General features: G+C 34.2%; 1 protein-coding gene across 1 annotated transcript; it reads left to right on the forward strand.

Moving 5' to 3' along the window:
- The first annotated feature begins 1,019 nt into the window (after positions 1-1,019).
- Positions 1,020-11,784, forward strand: LOC126881666 (alpha-lactalbumin-like). The gene is made up of 3 exons (XM_050646054.1): positions 1,020-1,151; positions 4,028-4,264; positions 11,482-11,784. The coding sequence occupies exons 2-3, from the start codon at positions 4,038-4,040 to the stop codon at positions 11,684-11,686; spliced, it is 432 nt and encodes a 143-aa protein (XP_050502011.1). The 5' UTR covers positions 1,020-1,151; positions 4,028-4,037; the 3' UTR covers positions 11,687-11,784.
- The last annotated feature ends 3,147 nt before the right edge of the window (positions 11,785-14,931 follow it).

The raw sequence follows: 14,931 nt of genomic DNA on the forward strand, positions 1-14,931 counted from the left end.
CGTACCAGAATATGTCTTAGAGTTGAATATCTACCACGAGAGAGATGATGAAGGGGAACATACAACCCAATATCCATGGTTACACATATATGCAAAGTATTCAAACGGGTTTAAAGCTGCAGAAAGAATGGTTTCAAGAATGTAAAATATTATACTTTTGCAATGTGCAATAACAGGAGCACTTTTAAACTTATGTGAATCAATATGTACACACATAGTCAAGTGACTATGTGAGCTCTTAAGAGCTCGAAAGTGTTCTCTAGGTTAGTATGGGAATGCCGAGAAGAATTTGACAGACTGGCGAAACATAACAATGTCACAATGCTATGGGTACAACATTATTAAGAAACACACAGTAATGAAAGAGCTGATGAACTCGTCAAAGGAGGATGAATTAAAAAACACTTCAATATTAGGAGTGCCAAAAAGCTACGTCCGCAATCGGACAAAACCTGGATGCAAACTCATGATGGAAAAGTATATCTGGTCCAGCATATGGCTAAATATTTACTGAACGGATATGTGCTAACAGGACTGATGACTGATGTTTGCTGTGAAAAACAATCAGGAATATTATTGGAATCATAACAACTCCCTTATTGGACATGCACCAGTCGAGAGGTACTTATATACGATTAGACTCAAGGTGTAGACTCTGGCAGACTACCTAAAACAATCAACCATATCGTGCAACACTGCGGAGCATTAGATTGCAGGCATCAAACACTTCTTAGAGATTAACATGTGGTTCCAAGAAACTATATGGTACCCATCTACTAGACCTGTACAAACTGATACAGGATTCCATACAGGAATAACTACAAGGTGTACAATAAGCCATTTACAAGGGTACGACCTACAGTAGGTACTTTTACTTTGTTCTGGATGGTAAATTATATTTACAAAGAGTAGTGAAAGTGAAACACACTTCGCTTACATTTATAACACAGTTATAAAACTTTTAGGTCTGATACGGCTCGTCCGTCTCTGTAATCTGCGAAAGGTAAACTGCACAATATATTTTATTCAAGACCACAGTTTTGTTGTGGATTCTAACTTTTTGGATTCTAATCTTTAGATATCCATAGTATAAAAAGAGGAAAGTTTCTTTGTGTCACATAGTCAGTAATATTTTTTCAGTGCAAAACAAGGTATGTGTATATACATATTATAATTGCGCATAAACTCTTTGTTTAATATAATTATTATTTCAATTCAAATTTATATAATTTAATAAAATAATATAGGTATATTGTTGCGTTGCTGCAATTCATACTTTTTGTAATTTAATTTTTTTTATTTTTTAAAAATTTTTAAAACTTTTGTCTATTTGTTTATAACACAGGATATTTCTAATAAAATCAGTTATTTTATGGTTTCTGGTTCTTCCTCATTAAAAATTGATCATAGTCAGATATGTTTTAATATTTTATTTATGTGTTTTTTTAACACTCAAATTTAATTCTTTCAGGTTTTACATCTACTGTTATGTCTTTAATTGTCTTCTTTTTTCCATTCCAAGAATTAAACATTTATTACCTGTTCTAAATTCAAAATTCGCGCCGTCTTCTCAAAAGCCCCCTACATTACTTCTTAATTTAAGTCTATAATTTCCCTCCCCGCGAGGTTGTAAGTTTTATGGTTCTGTTAAGGATTTCTCTATGAACTTTTGCATGCCATTGTCTAAATACTCTTTATACGTAAAATGTTATTATTTATATTAACTTTAATTTTAATTTAAAATAATATATTAATTATTCACACTATTGGAATTATAAAATTAAATATTTTAATTTTATAGAATTTTTAATATATTACTTTTTATTATTTTATTATTTTAATATTTTTATAGAAATTATTTATTAATTTCTATCTAGTATCTAGTTGGTATCTAGTTTATGTTCTATTTTTATTCTGATTATTGTGTTTGTTATTATTTCATAATATAAAATATATACACCTAATAGGGACATGCCTCTACAATTCTGACAGTCTTTAGCTTTCCCTTCTTGTGCAGTGGTACAATTATTGCCTTTGACTATTCTGTAGGTAATTTTTTTTCTACCATTTTAGACTTAGAATGTATAATAATTTTTTTTTGCTTTCCTCTACATATATATTTCAACATTTATGTACTAACTTCATCGCTCTCACGAACTTTCCCAGTCTTTATCCTTTTTATTGCTTCCTCTAATTCTGCTTCTAATTCTGTTTTCTCAGGGTTTTCATCTGATCTGCCTATTATGTTATTTTCTGGCACTGTTTTGTATCTGATGAAAGGACCCCGCAACACTTGTTATGGAAAAGTGGTCCCGGTCAAATTTAACAAAAGTTTGGTCAATCATACTTCTCGATGTGTAGATTAAAAAAGTAAATGGAACCTGAGGCTGAATAACTACTGTTCTCGAGCTACAGCCTTCTGAAGTTATTGGAGTCGAGTGCTCTATGGAGTGCTCTATGGACTATCTTCAGTTAGATGCATCATTATGTCGTATTAACTAACGACCTATCAGGATACTTAATATTGGGTTGATATCTTGCAAAGCCTAAAAACCATAACACACTGGTTATATGAGCACAAGTACCCATAGTTCTCGCACCAGATTGACAGGTACAGTAGTACCCGCTAATCGGTTCTTCTGCAGGCTCATCTTCATCAACTGTGTAGGAAATGACTCTTATAAATCCTGGTTCATGCATATTCCCATTAATTTGAAACTCTTCGTCATTGTCTCTAATTATTTTATCTTCTACGTAAGACGGTGCCAGTTTATTTTACTATATCTCAATCGTAAGGTCTTTTAGGTATTCTAAGTCAAAAACAGGAAAGTTGGCTTTGATGATCATGAAGGCTTCCCCGTTGACCATTTCTTCTAATCAGATTATCAGTCTCAACCCTAGTTTGACAACACTGGGAATTAATAACCTCTGTAATAATTGTTGAGCAACTTCAGCTGTAGCACCTTCCATTGTACAATAGTTTGTAATAAAACGTTCATCATCACTCGCTCTAGAACCCCTGGTGGACCTCGGACTGTTCAATAATCAACTTCCATTCCTTCCTATCCTTCGCTTTGGTTTTCCAATTTCGTACTCTTAACATCCGTTACTTGTCTTCCACCTGGTCCTTAAATCTTACTCTGGGCCTACGTCTTTTATTCACACCATCAGGTCTTTGGTTATAAATGTGTTTTGACGGCTCCATCTCGTTAAACGAAGAAAAATTTTTTCTTTTATTCTGGAGCATGTTACGAGTGGAATTACCCCATTCTCCCTTAGATCCGCCACTGTTCAGTAGTATTCTAAAGATAAGGCGGAACTGGAGCTTTGCTGGTTTTGCATAAGTAAAGCATTCATGAAAACATGATAATTCTTATATCCTAGAAGCACATTTTATATCGCACTTCTTTAGTTTTCTGAGGACTTTTCGGAGGTTTTTTTTTGGGATGCATCTATTTTTGACCACGAATTCATATACAACAAGCAAGTATGCATGAAGAAAATCTGGATTGGTGCGGAGACCAACTTTGAAATCTTAAATGGCAAATTGCATTTTTTGTATTGCATATTGGGATTTTACGTGAAAAAGTAAACAACTTTTATTTTAATATTTTATTTGAGTCTCGCTAGATGGGGCTCTAGTCAAAGAAAACAAATAGAGAGCAGAAGTTTGCAAACTAATTTTCAGGGTAGTCATTACAGTTTTTTACGAATTTTTTGCAGAATCCAAATCTGTAATATAAATTAGGGTTCCTATTTAATAGTTCAAAGTTGCCCTCTACCCCACCCATAGAGCGTTGGTTTGGATACCGTATTTGGTGTCATTAGATAGATTTATGAAAACTATTGAACACGTGTTTTTTAATTTTTTGATTCGATATAAATTTCGCGAAATATTTGGCTATCCACCTTCTTTTGGCACATCCGGCATAAGAGATATTATTAACAATATGTTAACAATATCATTATTTGCAAATAGTTTTTTCAATACAATCTTCCTTTCAAATAATATTGCATTTATTTTTAGGTACTTCAAAATGGTCTCCAAAGCAGTATTACTATTATTAGTTGTTCTTCCTTTTGCATATTGCAGAATCTACGACAAATGTACTTTGGCGCGTGAATTACTACACCAATACAAATTCCCTCGTTGGCAAATCCCAACTTGGATTTGTATTGTCGAACATGAATCACATTTCAATACTGCTGCCATAAATACCCAAACTCATGATCATGGCCTGTTCCAGATTTCCCAAATATACTGGTAAGTTAATTTAAAGTAGGAAAACATTCAAAACTTGTTTTGTAAAATAAAAGTTTATGCTTTCATGTCTTCTAGGTGTCATTCACCTAAGCATTTTCATTTCTGCCATTCATTCGTTGTTTCTTTTTCTTCTCAACTGCCCAACATTCTCTTCCGTACCCCATAGCTGGTTTTATAGAATTTTCCCTTCAGCTTCATTGGAATTTTTCTGTCATACGATACATCACTCCCTTCCTTCCAATTCATTCATCCCTAGTCTACTCCATGCATCTCCATCTATTTAAAATCTTTTTCTCCAAGATCTTGTCTCCTCTGTTCCAGTTTTTGTTCTAAGTCGCTTTCCCTATTTCCTACTAACACTTCATAGTCAGCATACATTCAGTTCCAAGGAACGTTACCCTGTACCACTCTTATCTGATCAAAAACGAATGAGAATAAATAAAAGCTAAGTGCCAAGCCTTGGTGCAATCCTATTTTCACATGAAATTTATCAGTCTTTCCCACACTTGATCTAATACTAGTTGTTACTCCCTCATACATCTCTCTTTCCTTACATATTGACCGGGGGCTCCTTTCTTATTCTTACTGAGTGCGCACCACAGAATCTTGAGGAGCTCCATCATATGCATTCTCAAGGTCAATGAATACCATACGAGCGTTTGGTTCTTTATTCCTGTATTTTTTCATCAACTGGATTACAATGAAATTTGTTGAATCTGTTGTTGATGTTCCTTGAATATATCCAAACTGATTCATCGGATATTTCGGTTTCTTGACGGATTCGTGAATTATCAATTACTCTATACCATATAATCTTGGAGCGACTAAGTAGTTTTATGGTCCTATGGTTTGTACATGATTGTATATCTCCCTTGTTTTTTTACACATGTACTAATATACTGCTTTTGACAACCTTTTCGTAACCGGATAAAAATCTTTTGCTTTATTTGCTCTATGTTTGGCTGTTTAACATATGTTTGTTTCTTCTTCCCTGTGATATAAAGTTGATCGGAGAGATTTGAATGTGCTTCTTATTTAGCTACTGCTACTTTGGGTCCAGTTTTAGTGACCGTATAGTTTTGAAAATGTGTATCCGACCTATTTTTCTGCCAATAATTTTCTCTTTTCTTCTTTTTTACCTTCGTTTGAACACCGCCAGGTCCCTTTATTCTAAAACTTGGTTTATTATTTATTACGTACAACACAATAAAAAAAATAGAACGTCAAAATTTACGTACAAAGAAACGATAAGGAACCATCTTAAAGATGAGGCGAGTTTATGGTTTGATAGCAAAGAAGAAGAATTGGACAATTGGCATAAATTCGAACAAAAGTTCCTGAGTTATTTCTGGGGAAAAATACAACAGCTAGAAATAAACAAGGAGTTGCAAAATGGGAGATACCATGATAGAATGGGTATTTCAGAACAAACATACGCGCTAGAATTATTATACAACAATGCAAAACACCTACACTACAATTATTCGTCCGAACAGATAGTAGAACTGATAGCCAGACATTTTGAAGGTAAAACGAAAGCGAAAAACGAGTTTTGAAAACGAGGAGGGAAAACGAAAATAGAGACAACGGAAGAGGAAACTATGAACAAAGAAATCGGCAATGGAACGAATTTTTCTCACATTTTCTGGCTAATTGACTTAGTTCCAGCGCCATAAAACAAAACTCACACAGACAACTCAGATTTTGTAGTACTATAGAATTATTATATACAGTAAGCACCACGCTAGATGACACATGGGTACCTATGTAATTGCTAAGCTTATGAGCTAAGAGCTAATCCGATCTTTCATGTCTGTCATGTGATGTGACCACTATGTCATGTGACCGCCATGTCATGTATGTGATGTATTTTATAACTTTGATAACTTTAGCACATGACAACAATAACAATGACAACTCATCATCATTCTCTTTGCCTTATCCCTATACGTGGTCGGCTTCCCTAATTGCATTTCTCCATACAATTCTATCTTGGGTAATATCAATGTCAACCCCCTTTACCAACATGTCCTGCCTAATCGTCTCCCCCCACGTCTTCTTTGGGCTTCCTCTCCGACTCCTTCCAGGAATCTGCACTTCAGCTATTCTTCGTATTGGGTGAATAGCGTCTCGACGTTGAACATGACCAAACCATCTCAACCTCTGCTCTCTCATTTTGGCATCAATTGGTGCCACACCTAGACTTCCCCTAATATACTCATTTTTAATTTTATTCTTTTTTGTCACTCCACTCATCCATCTAAGCATTCTCATTTCCGCCATATGCATTCGTTGTTTCTCTTTCTTTTTCACTGTCCATCATTCAGTTCCGTACATCATAGCCGGTCTTATGGCTGTTTTATAGAATTTTCCCTTTAACTTTATTGGAATTTTCCTGTCACACAGCACACAGCACACTACACGCTTCCTTCCACTTTGTCCATCCAGCCCTAATTCTACTGCATGCATCTCCATCTATTTCTTCATTACTCTGTAATACCGATCCCAGGTACTTAAAACTATTGCTTTTTACAATCAGTGCACCATCCAAAGATACCATTTTATTTGTAGTAACTCCATCTTTAGATAAACATTGCAAATACTCTGTCTTTGTCCTACTAAGTTTTAAACCTTTTTCCTCCAGAGCTTGCCTCCACTGTTACAGTTTTTGTTTTAAGTCTCTTTCACTATTTCCTACTAATACATCATCAGCATACATTAAGCACCATGGAAAGTTACCCTGTAGTTTCGCTGTTATCTGGTCCAAAACTAATGAGAATTAATACGGACTAAGCACCGAGCCTTGGTGCAATCCTACTTTCACATGAAATTTATCAGTCTCTCCCACACCTGTCCTAACAATAGTCGTTACTCCCTCATACATATCCCTCACAATCTTTACATATTCTTATTAAGTGCCCACCACAGAATCTCTCGAGGAACTCTATCATATGCTTTCTCAAGATCAATGAATACCATATGAGCGTTTGTTTCTTTACGCCTGTATTTTTCCATCAACTGTCTTATAATGAAAATTGCATCTGTTGTTGATCTGCCCTGCATAAAGCCAAATTGATTCTCGGATATTTCGGTCTCTTCACGTATCCGTCTATCAATAATTACTCTTTCCCATATTTTCATGGTGTGGCTAAGCAGTTTTATAGCCCTGTAGTTTGTACATTGTCGTATATCTCCCTTGTTTAGTAGACAGGTACTAGTATACTGCTTCTCCATTCGTCTGGAATTTGTCCAACTTCCATAATTCTATTAAATAAACCTGCTAGCCACCTTGTTCCTGTCTCTCCCAATGCTCTCCATACTTCCCCAGGAATAACATCTGGTCCTACCGCTTTTCAGTTCTTTATTTTTTGAAGCGCTTGAACCACTTCCTCGTTTGTTATTTTGGTGACCATTGGTGCTACTGTCTCCGTTGACTCTACAGGCTGTCTGTCGAATTCTTCATTTAATTAAGCTGTCAAAGTACTTTTTCCATCTCTTTTTTACATCCTTTTCGTGAACTAGTATTTTATTATTTTCATCTCGGATACATCTAATCTGATTAACTACAGTGACAATTATAAACTTCAGATAAACAATCTGATTAACAGTGACAACTATAAACTTCAAATATAATAGCCAGGGAGGTAGTGTCAAATTTGACCGGAGCATTTTAGCATGGCTGGTTTCTTATTATTTAGGTAGTAGGTCTGGATCCCGCGTATGAAAAAAAGTTGATTAATAGCAAGCTGAAAATTTGTTAATAGCTTAAGGGTGTCTAGTCGGACAAACTTTGATATATGGGAACACTGGAACAGGAGCAGTTTTAATTGTGGAACAGGTTAAAAATTTGGAACGGTCAGACCACGAAAACGGCACATTTATTTTGTCCGACAGAACAGACTTAAACTCTCCGAACAGAGATTAAACTCTCATGCAAAAATCAGACTGCTATTTATCACCAAATGGGAGTTTTATTGAGTGGAACATGTAGAATATGTCAAATGACAGGATCTATGACAGGTGATAAATAGCAGTCTGAGTTTTGCATGAGAGTTTAATCTCTGTTCGGAGAGTTTAAGTCTGTTCTGTCGGACAAAATAAATGTGCCGTTTTCGTGGTCTGACCGTTCCAAATTTTTAACCTGTTCCACAATTAAAACTGCCCCTGTTCCAGTGTTCCCATATATCAAAGTTTATCCGACTAGACACCGTTAAGCTATTAACAAATTTTCAGCTTGCTATTAATCAACTTTTTTTTCATACGCGGGATCCAGACCTATAGGTGCTCCAAAGCTTATTAACAAATGATGTGTCAGCTGGCCCAAAACCGGGGATTTTAGTCAAGAAAAGGTAAAACATGAAAGTTGATGGACCAACGCTACAGCTTAAATGTCAAATATTTATATACGTTACTCAGAACATTTAATGGACTTGCTTACATGGCGCCTACCTTTCACTCAGGAGATCGGGGTTCAAATCCTGGCGCGGAATATTCTTTTTGTTTTTTAAATTGACATTTTATTTTGAAAAATATTTATTTTTATCATACCCCGTTTTTATTATTTATACGAAACAATATCAAAAATTCCGTATGTCTTTTATAGAATTATGCATAGAACTTATGAAATAGCATAATATATACATTTGATCATAAATATTATGATTCACCTTAATAAGCAAAATTACTGTACATGAACCCCTGAAGCTTCCTGAGTTCCTATGTACGACCAATCTAAGTGAAAAAGGGGGTTGGCCTCCTCACCCCACCCCCTCCTGACATTTTTTTATCTTTTTAGACAAACTGTTTTTTGCATAATTTTATGTGATGTAAAACCAAAAAATACATACAACCCTAATTTTTCACTTTTCTATCACCAACCCCCATTTTTAATAGCAATCTAATTATTTCCCTGTTCTCTATATATATATAAAAATGAATTTTTGTCTGTATGTCCCTTATAGAATCGTAAACTATGCATTTAATCATATAATGACCTCAAGCAAAGTTTTTGTACTTACATGAACCCAGGAAGGAGTTAATACGACCAACCTAAGTAATCATTATTTTGTGATGTCTGCGTAAATAAATTATTTACGCAGACACCACAAAACAATAAGTATGTATTGTTTATTAGAAAAAAGTAGACGCAATATTTTTGAGTATTTTTTGGCTTTCTGGTAATTTTTAGGTATTTAATTTTTAAACATTATTTGGTTCTAAGGCGGTACGAAGTTTGCCTGGTCAGCTAGGTAATACTAAAAAAATATTCTTGGACTATTTTGGCAAAGACTAAAAAGTATAAATCATTAATTTATGAATTTTAGATTGTAAGAAAAAAGCGTTCACATGGAACAAGTGGAAGAAGGTCTGAAAACACTTGAGATTACCAATTGGAGGAACAAAGCAAGGAACAGAACAGAATGGCGGAAAATCTTAGAACAAGCCAGGAGCCAAAAAGGGTTGTCGAGCTACTGATGATGATGATGAAGAAAAAATGATACGGGATTTCCGTATTTTTCTGTCACGTTCACTTGGGCAGCTAACATTTTTTGCCATGTACCTACATAATGCAGCTGACGATTTTTTCTTCATCATCATCATCAGTAGCTCGACAACCCTTTTTGGCTCCTGACTTGTTCTAAGATTTTCCGCCATTCTGTTCTGTTCCTTGCTTTGTTCCTCCAATTGGTAATCTCAAGTGTTTTCAGACCTTCTTCCACTTGTTCCATGTGGACGCTTTTTTCTTACAATCTAAAATTCATAAATTAATGATTTATACTTTTTAGTCTTTGCCAAACTAGTCCAAGAATATTTTTTTAGTATTACCTAGCTGACCAGGCAAACTTCGTACCGCCTTAGAACCAAATAATGTTTAAAAGTTAAATACCTAAAAATTACCAGAAAACCAAAAAATACTCAAAAATATTTCGTCCACTTTTTTCTAATAAACAATACTACTTATTGTTTTGTGGTGTCTGCGTAAATAATTTATTTACGCAGACATCACAAAATAATGATTACTTAGGTTGGTCGTATTAACTCCTTCCTGGGTTCATGTAAGTACAAAAACTTTGCTTGAGGTCATTATATGATTAAATGCATAGTTTACGATTCTATAAGGGACATACAGACAAACATTCATTTATATATATATTATAGAGAACAGGGAAATAATTAGATTGCTATTAAAAATAGGGGTTGGTGATAGAAAAGTGAAAAATTAGGGTTGTATGTATTTTTTGGTTTTACATCACAGAAAATTATGCAAAAAACAGTTTGTCTAAAAAGATAAAAAAATGTCAGGAGGGGGGTGGGGTGGGGAGGCCAACCCCTTTTTCACTTAGATTGGTCGTACTAACTCAGGAAGCTTCAGGGGTTCATGTACAGTAATTTTGCTTATTAAGGTGAATCATAATATTTATGATCAAATGTATATATTATGCTATTTCATAAGTTCTATGCATAATTCTATAAAAGACATACAGATTTGTTTATATTGTCTCGTATAAATAATAAAAACGTGGTATTAGAAAAATAAATATTTTTTAAAATAAAATGTCAATTTAAAAAACAAAAACAATTTTCCGCGCCAGGATTTGAACCCCGATTTCCTGAGTGAAAGGTAGGCGCCAAGTAAGCAAGTCCATTAAATGTTCTGAGTAATGTATATAAATATTTGACATTTAAGCTGTAGCGTTGGTCCATCAACTTTCATGTTTTACCTTTTCTTGACTAAAATCCCCGGTTTTGGGCCAGCTGACACATCATTTGTTAATAAGCTTTGGAGCACCTACCTAAATAATAAGAAACCAGCCATGCTAAAATGCTCCGGTCAAATTTGACACTACCTCCCTGGCTATAACTACTGTTCCATAAACTGTCAACTCTCTATGTTTATATACTTTTTTGTGGAGTTCTAGACGTCACTAGAAATTTCTAAGTTATTCAATGACATCTCGAATATCCTCCCAACTTAATACTTCTTTTACGTCAATGGATTTTTCTATGTAGGATTAACTATTTACTTCTCGGCATAAAAGTAAACAGTGCAACACGTGAAGGGTCCAGGACTGTATTAGCTCAATGTAGATGTGTGTCTAGTAGCATTGCGGTTACTGTATATACTTACTATAACAGATATTAGATAAAAATATATCAATATTTCTAGAATTGTTCTTGTCTTTTAGTTTGATAATAGTAATATTTTCTTTTAATAGGTGCGATCCGCCAAACCATCCTCAAGGCTGTCACGTATCTTGTGACAGTTTAAGAGACGATGACATCCACAACGATGTTCAATGCGTAAGAAAAATATTCGACGAATGGCAGAGGATTAGAGGGAATGGTTTTAAAGCTTGGACGACATACGACGCATTTTGTGGGGGAAACAATGAAGGGTATATTAATGGGTGTGGCATATAGAGACTTTAATAACTTTTTTGTAATAAGACTTTGTGCCTACTTTTATATTTATAAACTTGTACCAAATTTAATTTTAATAAATACCTATTTATTGTAAACATTTGGTATTTATTGCACAACTTACGTACCTTATTTGGCGAGGAAATAAAGCATTACACCTTTAAGGCAAGCGTCCACAGACCCGCATCGTACGCATCGGACGCATCGTACGCAACGGATTTTAGTTTGCCTTGTATAGTCTAAGTAATGAAGCTTAAATTAAAATAAAACCTCGCAATTTTTACAGAATCGATCGATTTGCTTAAAAATTTGAGAATAAGTAGTGGATAGTCCAAGGATCAAAATCTATATCATGCCGAAAGGCGCTTCTACCATGGGGGTGGTTGCCACCCCATCTCTGGGGTGGAAATTTTTATTATATTTTAATCACAAAAGTTGATAAAAACGTTCATTCTAAACAAAAAACGTTCTAAACATTTTTTGATAAAATTGACAGTTTTCGATTTATTCGCTATCGAAAGTGTTAGTTTTATATCGAAAAAATCCATGTTTTTAATAAGTTTTCTGCTAATAACTCCAAAAGTTTTCGTTTTATCAAAACAACTTTCCTTAAGAAAAATGAACCTTTAAAAAAAATCAACAAAACCATTTTTTTAAATTTTCTTTAAGACCAATAGTAATCGAGCTATACTTTATTATATGTTGGCCCTTCTTCGTCAAATACTAAATATTGTAGTTTCAAAGTCAAAAGACGGGAAAACTATGCATTTTTCGAGGACAACTTGTTCAAACTAATTTAAAGTACTTAAAAATATTTATCTCCAGAAATAAAAAAAAGTTACTAGCTCAACAATTAAGTGACTTCTAATGAAAAGAATGTCAGTCCCCATTTTTCTCAGCGAAAAAGTGATCGCAAGCAACCCCATAATAACCACCCTAATTAAAATTAGTCATTAACCTTATTTGGACTTTTTTATTTATGTATTAATAATAGGTTCTAGAAGTTTGACCGGCTTAGAACGATTAGTTTAAAGAAAAATAGAGTTCAAAACGAATAACGAATTTTTGTAGTTTGGAAAAAAATGGCATTTTCTTCAGGATAGCAAGATTAGCGTCGGAGATACGAAAAAATGTTTAAATATGAAATTGTAGCTCATTTCATTCCCAAGAAAACGGTTTTCAAAAATTTTTTCTACGGCAAAAATTGAGTGAGCTATGGACAATTAAAACTTGTAATAACATGCAAAAACCACCTTTGCCAACCCTTTCAAAATCACCTATTTTTGCGACTGAGGATTTTAAAAAGATTTAATATTAATAGTCTTATAGATCTTGTAAAAACCTACAAACTTATTATTTACCAAACTTCCAAAGATAAAAAATAAAAAAGTTAGGGTTAAAAAATCAATATATTTTTTTGAAAAAGAAAGGAGAAATCCAATTGGAAGCATGATAATGTAAGTTAGCGGTGTTTTTAGTCGTTGGCCTTATTCATTCTTATTTATTTATGTATTATTAATAGATTCTAGAAGTTTGACTGGCTTAGAATGATTAGTTTTTAAAAAACTGGAGTTAAAAGCGAATAACGAATTTTTGTAGTTTGGTAAAAAATGCCATTTTCTTCAGCATAGAAAGATTAGCATCAGAGATACGAAGAAATGTTTCAATATAAAATTGTAGGTTATTTAATTCCCGAGCGCATGGTTGAAAAAATTTGTTCTACGGCAAAAATTGAGTGAATCGTAAATGAGTAGGTATATCGGAAAACATTGATTTTTTCTATACAAAACTAACACTTTCGATAGCGAATAAATCGAAAACTATTAATTTTATCAAAAAAATGTATGGAACATTTTTTGCTTAGAATGAATGATTTTATCAACTTTTGCGGTCAAAATATAATAAAAAGCTTTCACCCCTGAGATGGGGTGGCAACCACCCCCATGGTAAAAGCGCCCATCGGAATCATATAGATTTTGATCCTTGGACTATTCACTACTTATTCTCAAATTTTCAAGCAAATCGATCCATTCTGTAAAAATTGCGAGGTGAAAAGCTTCGGTTCCTGGCCTAGTACAGAAACTTATGTAACCGCGTCCACTGATCCGCATCGTGCGGATCGCATTATCGACAATAATTGTAAGGCAAACTAAAATCCGTTGTGTACGATGCGTACGATCCGGGTCTGTGGACGCTTGGCTTTAAAGTAAGACGGATCGTTATAAAACCTTCTGCATTCGATTCGGGAGAGCATCAGGAAAATTTTGGACCAATTGTCGTAAGTTACAAATTAATGAACATTGCAGTCTTGTAGGCGGAAAATGCATTTTCTAAAGTGCATCTCAAAGTGTTCAAAAAATAAAAATTCACAACTGGGAAAATAATTAAGGAAGTGATTTCAATTTTCATACTCGAGGTTTTTTAAGGTCGCTGAATCGTAATATTGGGTCGGCGAAGCTGTAAGAGGTACCTGGTGCCCTTTATCCCGGAATGCACGTCGTGTCCTGGAGTGCTATGGAAATTAATCATAAAAATCGTTGAAACTTGTTATCCTGAGATTTTTGAGATCGCTGAACACGAATATTGCATCGAGGATGTTATATGAGGTACCTGATGGGTTCCATGACATCTCGTAACGCGACAGTTCGTAACTGGACAGTTGGTAACGGACAATTCGTAACAGCGACAGTTAGTAACGGCGACACTTCGTAACGGCGACAGTTCGTAACTATACAAATTCATAACGGACAATTCGTAAAGTCCAAATTGAAATATTCTGTTTATTGTTGTTAACGTGGAAACTAACTGTTATTACAGTTATAAATGGAATTATGTTTATCAATTTAACGAATCAGTATCAGGATAAACATTTTTAAGGCATTTCATATTTCGTGTTATATGAATATAATAAAAGTATTTAAACCAAGTATTAAAGTATTACAAGGCATCCCTCTTATCAACTATAACCGTTGATTGAATGCCCCAAAGCTATTACCAATCACAAGATTTATTATAATAACAGGTAATTATAATCTTTTGTCTTTTCCTTACAAAATGTTTATTTAAAAAGTTTGGAATGTCTAAAGACGGTTGTCAGATTAAAGATTTCAGGAATTAAGTACTTCATTATACCTTTGTCTATGGATGCAAATTTAAGGAACAATAATAGTCGGAGAGATAGAAGCGGATTTTGTGCGTGATAAGTAATATGGAAAAACTATACGGGGATATGTTGAATTAGTTGT

Source organism: Diabrotica virgifera, chromosome 3 (genome assembly GCF_917563875.1).
Source record: "Diabrotica virgifera virgifera chromosome 3, PGI_DIABVI_V3a".
Classification (NCBI taxonomy): domain Eukaryota; kingdom Metazoa; phylum Arthropoda; class Insecta; order Coleoptera; family Chrysomelidae; genus Diabrotica; species Diabrotica virgifera.

Bases quoted from the DNA above. Each gene is read 5' to 3' on its own strand.
- LOC126881666 (XM_050646054.1), top strand. From the start codon at position 4,038: ATGGTCTCCAAAGCAGTATTACTATTATTAGTTGTTCTTCCTTTTGCA. The intron at 4,265-11,481 runs GTAAGTTAATTT...TTCTTTTAATAG, and splicing joins CAGATTTCCCAAATATACTG to GTGCGATCCGCCAAACCATC.